A 12466-nucleotide genomic window follows, 5' to 3' on the forward strand; every position below is an offset into this window, starting at 1 on the left:
AAAACTTGAGTTCAGATGAAAGTTTGAGATCTTCCTCCAAGAATACCTCTTCCAGTGTTATAGCCATGCTTCCAGATTTCATCTGCCTGCACCTTTCAGTACTAATTTTTCTTATATACTATTAAATCTATTGTTTCAGGTTAGCCTTTAATCAGTTTTGCCAAGCAATAAAAATCTATCATCAGGTGATCTGTTGCTTAGCAGGCCTGGACAGATGGTCCTCATGGAGAGTTGCCAGCACCCCACCAAAGAGCCTGTTCATAGGCAGAGAGGATTTGGAATGTTTAACGACTCTTGTCCATGTGTTCTGTATCCCTGTTCCTCAGAACCACAATCCCATCTGAAGGGGAAAAGCTAGCAAAAAAGTTAGCATTTTGAGAAGTTATTCAAAATGGAGTTTGCAGTTTGATAAATGCTCTAGAGAGAGCTCCTAACCTTAAGCTAAAATAGAAGAATTCTCACTACATGAACTTCCCACTAAGAAAGGCCTTCAGGGAATACAAAAGGTATTAGATGACGATTTTAAGTAGATGCCTGTAGGTACATGTATCTACATGCGTGGGTGCATACATACTACGTGAGTATGTATATTTATGTGTGTGTGTGTAATACAATAAAAGAAAAACAATCAAACCCATTGTAGATGAAATCTTATTTCATTATTGCTGTATGCTTACTTCCAACGACCTTGTAGGATTTGTGGATTTATTACTTATCAGATGAGGAAAAAAAAACCAATTCTGTGTAATGATTGCACTATCAAGTTGCTATAGCACAGAGTGCCATTGTTTTTACCTCATGATGGATGTGTATTTTGCTTTGAATAAATAATATCAGTTTTATAGAGCAACCCTCACAGAAACAAATCAAAATGAAAATAAGATGTCTATTTGTGTAGTAAATTTCTAATACATTCAAGTAGTCAAGATGTTTCTAAGATGCAACAATTTAATTTTAGAAACAAGTTTGAAGTACAGATAGCTGGCATATACTTTGTTTAACCCAATCACACTTCAGAGCTATGTAAAAACAGCTAGAGAAATCCAGAGTGGGATCTTGGCTAACAATAAGAACTAAATAATATGCAAAGTCAGAAAGGATAATTTGTTTTGTAGAAGATAAGAAAAGAAAACCAACACTAAAACATTATTTACTGGAAGTCTGGTATTAAGAACTGATAACTGGAAAAGGAAGGTGTTTATTTATCAGTTGGCTTTTCTCAGGAAAACAAACAAACAAAACCTCAAAACAACAACAAAAACAAACAAGCAAACAAAATCAGAAAAAACACAACCCACATAATACTTACAAAATTTGCGTGTGAACACTAAGACTATTTAGATATTCTTGAATATTTTTAGCTACAGAATTTAAATTATTAATATATTTTGCAATATTTAATTTGTTTTGTGTCATATTTGCATAAATTAAATACATGAAGTCTGTCTGGAAAATCTCTGGTAATCTCCTTCTGCATTTGTCGGGGTTTGTTCTGGGTGTTTGTTGTAGGAAATGTCGTAAAGGAGAGAATCCACCAACAGAGAGGAAAAAAATCTCTTCCTTCCCCTTCCCTTTTCCATTTTCATGATTGCTGCTTATGGGCCCTAAATGCCCTGAATGCACATACACATGTTTCTCTATTTCTTTTTTTTTTTTTTTTTTTTAATTTTGACTGTTTAACAAATGAGGTACTCTGAGATGCCAAGATCAAGGCACAGAAGTACTCTAATAAAGTGATCTAAGATGATTACAGCTGAGGCAGACACCAGTGAGAAATTTCCCAAAGGTGTAATAAAAACCATCCTCACAAAAAATATTTACATCTGTTTGGAGGAAAGCAGCTGAGAACCTGTTGGGAAAAATTCAGGGGCACCGGGCACTTGGATATCCCCCTCTGTAGCAGAGGGCTGTGAGCTCCTGTGCCCCATGTGCTGCAGTGGCAAATTCCTCAGACCTGTCACACATCTGGGGACAACGTGTGCCCCTGTCCCAGGACAGGATGTGCCGGGCAGCATTGTCCCTGCAGCAGGTTTCAGGGCAGGAGAGTTCTGGAGCCTGAGGCTGGCGCTTGGATGCTGCCAACACAGGGCAGGTGGGAGGGTCCACTTGTGCCCCATCTCATGTCTCCTGGGGCAGGTGTTCTGCAGAGAGCAAGAGAAAGCAGGAAATGTGAATTTTAGGTATATTTGTCTCAGAGTTTCAGGTTTTCAAAGTTCTAAAATTGTAGCAAATATAGTCTTACTTTATGTTACTTTGCTTTGATGTGTCCATTAGCCGTTATTCCACATTCTAGCTGAAACAGTCACATATTTAAAGGCTGGCTTTGCAGTTTGCTCAGCCTTGCATGTGGACAGCATGAGCAGAAATTAGTTGCCCTGTATCCAACAGATTTCTGGTCAGAGCAGATTATCCTTCAAATCTAGGTCATTAACATGTATTTGTCTGAAGCAAAACAGATTAATGTGCCATTCCCACTGATAAACTGTCCAACCTCTTCTATCCAAGAGCAGTCAAGTCTTCAGACTTCACTGTCCTGAGAGGATTAAATGTCCAGGCAAATGATGTCTATAGGACATTCACAGATCACTGGGTCTGGATATTTTAAGGCATTACATTCATTTAAAACAAATGGAAATCAAGACACTATCAGGAATATATCTGCTGTTATTCAAGAGCTATAAATCAACTATAATACTTATGATGCTCTGGAAAACAGAAGTTCATCTGGTGCTCCCTCCCTCAAAATTAAAATATTAATTATATTATATATAAAACATGAAGTTGAATAAGAAATTTACATTAACTATGTTTCCATAATTGAAAGAAAGAAGACTTGTTTTACTAAAGAGAAAAGATTTCTTTTCTTTTTTGGTTTTTTTTTTTGGTAACAAAATTATCATCCTTACTGACTTTATTATTAAAGTAGTGCTTGAAAAATTAATATTCCACTTAAAGATATTTCAAGCCAGGAAAATATTTTTGCTCCACAACATGTTTAAATTATGTTACTCTTTCGGTTGGATAACATTCAATTCCTACTTGAAGAGGGTGAACTCACATTAACTACCATTTCATTATTATATTAACAACAGTTCACTTACTGTTCTTACAGAATGAGTAAGTAAATCACTCATGCTTCAGAGATTCTTCTGCTGTTTATTGGAGATAGGAAGTATTACTAAACACAGATTTCTAAAACAAACCTAAGTTTGTCCATTTGACACCCTTACCAAAGACAAAAATGAACAACTTCTATTCCATTAATTAAAATGTCGGTGATATTTATGACACAAAGTCTGATTTACTTAGATTTCATAAAGCATGAGTGTCCAAATGAGAGGAAAAAAAAAAAATCAAACCCAAAACTCACTGAGCAGGAAAATAGATGTTAAGAGAGGTAGAAAAGGGGTGAATGCAGCTATCGCACACAGAATGTTTGATCCTGATGAAGCAGCATATAAAATCATAGAATACCAGGTTGGAAGGGACCACAAGGATCATCTGGTCCAACCTTTCTTGGTAAAAGCACAGTCTAAACAAGCTGGCCCAGCACCCTGTCCAGCTGAATCTTAAAATTGTCCAATGCTGGGGAATGCACCACTTCCTTGGAGAGAACATTACAATGGCTGATTGTTCTCATCATGGAAAGAGGCTGCTTATGTTTTTGATTAAACACTTTGGTGAATATTTGAGAAAAACAATACCTGGGCAAAATTCTGGGATGTGTTTGATCTATGCTTTCACAGGATTGAGGTGAGAAAATGACAATTGACACCACCTTCTGCTCCTCTGAAGCCTGGATTAAGGAGGAGTGGGAATAGCATCTGGCATAGGTGAGCTGAGATTCAGGGCTCTTCAGAGTGGAACAAATCAAAGGAGTATGTTAGCGACCACTGTATTACCAAATGCCACCAGAACTTGCTCCAGCTTCTTTTTTGCCCTGTCTATGAAACTAGAACACATAGGTTCACTATGTAAGAGTCAACTCTTTATGCATCAGCAGGATTTAACCTCAAGGCGGGACCATGTGAAGAGAAAAAAAATGACACTCAAAGTACTGAAAACTAGTGGAAGTGCAAGACATTTCAATATTAGTTCCAGCTCCTGGCATATTATCAAGAGGTGGAAGACCTGAATTCCCACAGGACATGCCATATTCAGTGAAAAGGAATGGTTTCTGTTTCGGGATCCTTTTCCCAGCAGTGGTCTAGTATGGATATTGAGACAAATTGTATTTAAAAGCTCCAATAAAAACATAGAAGGACATTTCTGTCTTCTGAAAATAATCAACCAAGGGTGCACTAGGTTGCACTTTTAATACCTGCACACAGACCTATGAATCTGTGCCATTGTGATATTTTCATCCTCTGAGTGTTCTCACACAATGATTTACACAGCTGAATGAAAGATAACTTCATTTTTTAAAAAAAGTTCTTCTTTTCTCCCTCATAATGGCATTGTGTTCCATCTTATTTCTTGCCTGGAAAAAAAAAAAATAATATATATATATACACACAAAAACCCCATAACCTACTCCTTTTTCTTACATTTATTAACAGTCACCATGATTTTATGACCTCTGTGATATCCACCCCCAAATGTAGCTTTTCTAAGCTTAAGAGATCTCACCTGCTTTATTTCTTCTCAGACAGAAGAAGTCATTTATCGTCCTCACTGCTCCCCTTTGTTCTCTACCTAATTCTACTGTCTCTTTACTGACTTGGGGTGACCAGAAAAGGTCCTCAAGTGTTCCGTTTGCTCATTGCCTGACGGCAGCTCAGCAGAGGACTAATGTTGCCAGAATCATCTACGTGATAATACCCCGAACTCCCACCCGGGAAAGAACCAATTTTGAGCCCCTTTTACTGTCTACATGTAATTAGGGTTATCTTTAGCAATGTGTGTTACCTTGCGCATGATAACCCTGTATTTCATTTACTGCCATTTTGTTACTTAGTCCTCAGCATTTAGAAATCCTTCTGGAAAGCCTGGCTTAGATATGTCCATTTTGAATAACCTATTTCACTGATGTACCTTCCCTTGGGAACCTTTGTATCAGCTCATTTATAAATCTCCTCATCGTTATTCATTCTTGAACAGATATTTGGGATCCTCTCCAGCAAATCCTTCAGAAACAGATCTTTTACTCCTAAACTCCATTACTGTCGTTTAAACAGTTAATCTATGAAAGAACCTTCCTTCTCATCTCCTAACAATTTAGTTTTGTAAGAGCCTTCTGTGGGGAACCAAAGAGAATTTCAAAGTCCAAGCATATTTCTCAGGTGACCTACCTTCATCCACATACTCATCGATTCCTGAGAACTAAAACCATGTGAGCATGACTGTCTTTGCAAAACCACGCTGTGAATTATGTAAAGTATTGAAAGATGGGAAGTGTCTCAAAATCATAATGATGATTTAGGAATGAAGTCTCCAGAGCTATTTTGGTGTCTAATTCCTATTGATTCCATTTTGTATTCAAGTCTGAACTTATTGAGTTTCTATAATAACTTTGTGCTTATGAATGCCAAAAGGAAAATTTCTCTGATGTTCTCTACCCTATACCTAATATTAATCTCCTATGTCCTTGAAATTTAATTAAACCAGATAGTCTTTTAAATCGTTTGCCCACCATATGTTGGGAAAAGAGTAGCAAAATTAAATTAATAAATCACATCAAAGAGTAAATTAGATACACTGTTTGAAGCCAGCTTCTCTCTCATTTTCCTCATTGTTAAAACTGAGTCAATGCTGACAATAAGCATTTAAAAGTGGTCACAACAAAGCATTTCCGAATGCATTGTACAGAAAACAGCGCATGCAAAGGTGGTGAATGGACTAGATTTTCTTAAGTGTTTTTCCCATTCCTGATTGCTTCGTGGTGAAGCTGTTAGTATGAATTACATCCTAGATCTGATGGAGCAGAAATAAAAGTTTTATGAAGATGGAAGATGAAGCAAGAAAACCATGTCAGAAATATCACCCCTCTGATGTACGTTACCTACTATAAAGCAAAGTCATGAGAATCTAAAGCCATTACTTTGTAAAGCACAGAAAATGGTTAAATTTATAAAGGGAAATAAAAAATTGAGAAAGAAGTGTAATTCTTGTTTGATGAAAATTATTTGAAGCCAACACTTAAACATGTTCGTCATGACACCATAAGATAGTACACATAAACGTATGTTGTTGAAAAAGCATCTGTATACAGCACTTGACCAAATCTCAGGAAATGTAATTAGTTTTCAAAGCACACTTTTTCTAAAATACGCAGGAGTACAAACATCTGAGAGAAAACCAGCAAAAGAACATTTTCATTTTGTTACTTATTTATTTTCTGTTTCTTATCCCAGCTTGTGACCCTTTTTCCTATGTCTTTATCAACGACAGATTGAGTTATGACTATGTATTATGCAAGACTAACTTCACATCCCTTTAGAAGGATAAAGTCAATTACTTCAGTAGCAGTGGATCCTGCCACTCCAGTTGATGTCTAGTGGCTTCCAGCTGCTCTTTGATTTTGGTTTTAAAATCTGTAAAAACATAAATAGCCTGGGATTCAAGCAAGTGAGATCCTGTCTGGTTTAAAATAAACCAGTTTTATGTGTAATCTGATTAAAATAATGACAGTGATGTTTGCAAAGTAATTTGGACTGTTTTACCAGTGAACAAGCTGGTGAACGGCACAGGTGGAAGATTGTGTTTGGATGAATCTTCATGGTAGCATATGTCAGGTGGTACGAACTGAATATGACCTTGAGAATGAAGAGGCATTCTGCAACCCCACCAGAAGGCACTGTATGTAGGTAGGTTGCCCAGTAGTTCACCAACACTCTAAGTTAAGAAAAGACATCTCCATTATGCTAAGGGAAGGCAGCTGAGGTCAGTTCTTCCTCTCTCATTTTGAAACATGAAAAAAAAAAAGGTTGTCTTTGTTAAAGGATATAAATTTGGTTTTCTTTCTCTGTGGCTATTCTCCAAAATCCTTCATATGTAACAGAATGTTTGAACATAAACTGAAATGTCAAATCATAGCTTTGACATAAGATTATGGTGTTTTAGAGATTTTTTTTCTAACTACATCTGTATGGCTAAAGTTAGGCACATTGGAGATTTTACTGTTTCTGAGGACAGTTACCACTACATAACTCATGACAGCAGTGTGCAGTGTTGGTCCCCAGTGCAGCAGGTTCATCTGGGAGAAAGCTTGTTGGCATGGTCCACATCAGAGTTAGCTAAACCACAAGCGGTATGGACAATGAAGTTCCAGCACTTGGGTTGACCTTCCTGTTCCCTTTTGTTCAGCATCAGGAAGGAAGTTTTTCTGTTCCCACTGTTTCATTTTGGGTGAAACTGACTTAAGGGCTCAGGAGGTCAATAGGACACACGCCTGACTCTGCTGTCTTATGGGAATAGTATCCTCCTAACACAATCACGTGGGTCTTGATCTCTGCCGTGTTTCATTGTTAATTTTCAACACTACTGGACAAATTCATCAGAAAAGGCAAAGACTTCACCAATCTGAGGTCTTTCAGGTGTTGCCTGGTCAGGTTGGAGAGCTCTGGTAGAGTCAGGCCTTGCCTGTGAGATTACAGATGCTGGCAGTGCTCAGAGGAGAGGCAGGTGCCAAACTATTAATACAAAGCCTGTTCAGCTCCTGCTGAAAACCACATGGCGGTTATGAAGCACCTCCAGGGCTATAGGTGGGGCTGTAAGGACTGTGGCTTTGTTTGCGCCCAGCGACACTTAGATGATCACAGCAGTTGCGATTTAGGTGTCTCTAGTGCTAAGTTTGTGTAAGAGTGTAATATGAAACATAGAAACAAGTGGCAGGGTAGAAACACAATGCTGTTCTCTTAATTAATTATTTTGTCTTCGAAAAAAAGTTTTTCTGATAAAGTTCAAAAAAAAGCTACATAAACACACACCGTTTTGCAACCAGCAAACAGCTCCCCATTTGAGAACTTCTAACAACCTGACCCAGAGATTTGTCCATGAGAAGGAGATTCAGATTTGCATGAGCAGAGAAGGAAACTGAGCATGTGCTCCTCATACCTCAGGTGAATGCTGTACTTCTTGTATACAGTGTAAATCAGCATCTACTGCAGACCCACATAAAAAAAATTGCATGCAAACTGGGCACACTTCCCTCTGAGTTTTGTGAGAAAGAAGTGGCACAGTCAACTGTCTATGGGGGGAAAATAAAGGCTCTAAATCCCCCTGGGAAACAGATGGCTTCTTACAGCTAAAGGTTGGCTGTTGAAGACCTGAAAGAATGTGATTTAACTATCCCTGTCCCTTACGTCAGATGGCTTCCCACTTGAGTGACAACAACGTAAGCTCAAAAGTGGGGCTGTGGCATTGAAGATGCATTGCTCAGCCCCATATGACAAAGCTGCCTCCCAGCTGGGCACAGTGGAAGTCGGGACTCTCCAAGTCCTGCATTGAGCTCAGCACATTTTCTTTCCTCCCATAAACCCCTCATGAGTAACAGAAATTAAATTTTTTAAAAATGAATGAAGTACATATGGTAACACAGCTGCTGAAAATCTGTTCCTCTTTTTAATCACCTCTCGTGTCCTGGGCATGCATTTCATCCTTCAGACTCAGTAAAAAGGCAAGTGCTGCAAGGAAGGCAGCTTCTTTTACTGTTGGGGGAGCTTGTGGTGTTCAGTCATGCAAGAGAAGCCTTGCCTATAAGACTACCCAAAACTTAGGTCTCAGTGGGTTCATCTTTAAAATACTTTACATATTTATAATCACTAGGACAAGACAAATTTCAGAGTGTTCACAAAGGAACTGAAAACTGTACATAAATAAAATTGAAAAAGGAGAGTATTGTGCTTCTTTTTCTTAATGATGGTGAGCTTTTGAAATGAATCGGATACAAACCCCAGAAAAAGAGCTCAAACAGACCTGCAATATTGCAATTATCCACCTGCTCACAGGTACATTGCAGAATAGTTCTCAAGCTGAACTGACAAATGCTTCAATGCACTGTTTATTGCCTATCCTCCTTCCATAAGCACTCAATGTCATACATAGCCAGAGTGACTATTTCTCATTTAGTAGCCTTGGATCTCACTACTGGTTATTCATGTTTGCATGTCAGCTCCAAGGTAAGGAGAGCAAGTTTGGTGATATATTCAATTCCAATGCTGCAGCAGGGGAGAGGGAAAAATGCAATTATTGAAAGAGGTGTTTCTGTGAAGAAGCACTGATTTACATCCTGAATAGGTGTAAATTATCCTCCCTTCCAGTTCCCAAGTTCAGCAAATGTATACCTTATTCAATATCTTGCTGCTGTGGTGTTTTTTCATGCAGCCTCTGATTCTCTGTTAAGATCAGAAGACTGTGGGTGAGATATGACGGAATGTCCCTTGTGAGTGAGTGAGCTTCTTGGGAGGCCAATAAGAGCTGATTTTAAGTCAACAATGAAGTACTTGTCAGTCAAGAAGATCTTTAACTAGGGCAGGCTGCTGGACCTACAATTGATCCCTGCTGAAATGAAAAATAATAGAGCTTCTTGTTTGTTGATTTTGAATTCTTCATGGAGGGCTGCCAGTAACTGTTAACTTGTGTATTACTGTGCTATCAGACAGGAGAAATGGCAGTGAGAATTTACCAGCACAGTCACAAACCTTTCATCACATAGTTATCATTATGGTAAAGTTACTCGCCTCTACAAAAGCAAGTTTTACCCACTCAGACAAGAGAGAGAATGGATTTCTGCAAGATGGTTTATATTAGCTTGTGCTATTGTATCTAACTCACAGTTACCACTAAATCCAAGTGTCCGGTGCACTTTGACGCATTGATTGTCAAAGTGCTCCTGTGAGCACGAAGGGACTGTGATCTATCCTTGTTCTGTAGATCTGCAATGGAGGTGCAAGGCTGCAGTTATATTGAGCCATGGGTACACGTCGCCATGAGCTTGGACCCCTGGATCTCTGGGTCTTTCAGTTCACACTGGCTAGAGCAGACTCTGCTACAAACATGACCATGTTTGCTCCCCACAGCAAGCCCAAGGAGAAACCTGTGGAGTCAGGTCTTTTCCCTATAGGGTTAGGATACAGACTGCTGTGCAGAGCAACTGATTTAGTTATAGCCAGAGAAATTAAAGCTCTGATTCATAAACACTGGCAGTCACCTAATTTCTATACATTTTTATGTAGTTTTTAATTGCTTGCTTACCTTTGAAACCTGGACTTTGTATCAGAACTTGAACAGCTAATTTGCTTTAGGTGCTTTGGAGGGAATGCACCTTAACTACTGAAGTATATGGGGTGCTTGAGAGACAGGTGATTGTATGACTTGTTGGTCTTCTTTATCCCCCAGGAAGATGAAGTTGCTCGTGACAGTCGATTCAATTTCAGTGGCTATGGCATGGGTCACTGTCTGCAAGTCAAAGATGGCTCAGCGGTCAAGGCTACTGCACCCAACCCACCTCCAGCACCACCAAAGGATTCAGATTCCATCAAAAAGAAGTTTGTTGACCGTGCAAAAAGGATTGATACAATATCCCGTGCTGCATTCCCACTCGCCTTCCTCATTTTCAACATCTTTTACTGGATCACATACAAAATTATACGGCATGAGGACATTCACAAGAAATAGGCAACTCTGATTCACCAGGACTTCTTAGCCAAAGTGATCCACATGTAAATAAACAGCGAAAGGTCTTTCTGTCATTTGGACTAAGGGTTTCTTTCCCCCTCCAAGGACACTGAAGAAAAAATGAACAAAAAAGGACAAGAAATATATAAGGAAAAGTGATTGCATGAAAAAATATGCTGTAAGATCAGTCAATAAGGGTTTCCCCTATGTACTCTCAGTGTGTTTTTTTCCAGATTCAGCATCAATCAGACATCTGTAAATGGGGCCAAATTGTATCCAACTTTATCACCAAGATATTATATTTCAAAACAAAAGAGAATAAAAAACCCTGCAATTCTCCTAAAACATCTACCAAGAGACTGTGGTGGCTACAGTACAGTGAGTTATAAGAGGACCAAACTTTTTCAGGATAATGTTGCCTTTCTATTTGAAACAAGTCTACTGAGCTACATTCCATGACCATGTCTGTAGTTAGTGGTTTCACCAAGGAGTCCTTTTGTGGGTTGTAAATTATTTCTACTGACAGGGGAGAGGAAAAAAAAAATTAAAAAAAAATTAAAAAAAAAGAAAGAAAAAAAGAAAGAAAAAGGGTTTATACTTTACTATATCCTTGTGGATGTGCATTTTAATATTATCTTGCTTTACTAGAATTGTAATTTTGGAGTTGAACTTGTGTGTTGTGTTGTTTATTTGATAGTTGACACTCCAAAACCAGTGAAACTGCCCGGTTTATTTTTGTTGGAAGACAGTGCACTTACTTCATTTTATTTCTGCTGATTTTACATGCAAATTGAGGTGCCAAACTGTATTTTACCTATTGTGCTACCCTGTATCACACTACTTAGTAAGAACTTGTTTCCTCAAAGGTGTAGCTCGGTTTAGCATTGAGTTTCTATTACCGCTCTCATTGTAGCTGCAATCAATAGCTCTATAGGTAAACACAACTTGTTTACAGACCTCTAATTTATATCTTTACTCAAAGTGGCTATCATTTTAAATATCATTAAGTAACCTAAGAATTTTAAAACTGTACTGTGATTTTCAGAACCTGTTACCTTTTGGTGCCAGATCTGCGTTATTCAAATCCCTGTTACATGTTTTAAAGTAGAAAATTTAAAAAGAAAAAAAAAAAAAGATGGTATTTTTGCTTACACAGAAGAAGACAACCTGTAACATAAGATGAATCAAACATTAAAATTTTACACTTGCTGTAAAAGAGTTTAATAAAAAAAAAAAAGGTATTTATTCAATTTCAATAAAGCTAAATGTGGTACTAATATTTCTTCACTCTTTCCTTCATTTGCAGCAGCAGAGTTGTTTGCACCAGAGCCCAGTTTTTCTACCACTCTGTCAGCAGAAAGAGCATGGAAAACAACCTTCTGCTGACCTGGCCTAGCTTGTGAAATTTTGCTGTTGGTTCTGCAGCCAAGAGGGTGTTGCAGCCCCTGGGACTATGTCAAGGACGGTGTCAGCAATGTGGCTGGGATATGGCATGTTCCAAAAACCCATCTGGGTTGAACCAAACCTGGATGGATTACACTGGCTGCATGGCCCTGGCCAGCCCAGAGCCAGGCCTGGGGAGGAGGGATGCTGCTCCTCACTCACGGCATCCGTGCACGACAACCTCACCTTTACATGTGCTGTGCCCGGCTTGGGGGTATCCTAAACTTTCTCCTCACTTTCTCACAGCTTCTCCACTTTGGTGAGCTGAAGGACATGCTGACTTGGCCTACATCAGTTGCCTCATGTGGACATCACAAAGACCAATAATTCAAAGCAAATTAAATGGCATCCAGTTCACTGCCCTTTCCTTGAGAATCCAAAAGATATACCCCATAGCTGCACAGCA

The 12466-nt window shown here is 38.7% G+C and overlaps 1 protein-coding gene across 2 annotated transcripts in view; it reads left to right on the top strand.

The window, feature by feature from the left end:
- The window catches only part of GLRA2 (glycine receptor alpha 2), a gene marked incomplete at both ends in the record, with an annotated part of 126136 nt that extends 115519 nt beyond the window's left edge, over positions 1-10617 (top strand). For both annotated transcript variants that reach the window (XM_080344050.1, XM_080344049.1), the window contains one exon: positions 10339-10617. In XM_080344050.1, coding sequence (XP_080200176.1) covers positions 10339-10617 — 279 coding nt within the window. The remainder of the gene's footprint in view (positions 1-10338) is intronic.
- Positions 10618-12466: the final 1849 nt, after the last annotated feature.

The sequence above is a fragment of the Nesoenas mayeri genome (genome assembly GCF_963082525.1).
Source record: "Nesoenas mayeri genome assembly, chromosome: 1".
Classification (NCBI taxonomy): Eukaryota; Metazoa; Chordata; class Aves; order Columbiformes; family Columbidae; genus Nesoenas; species Nesoenas mayeri.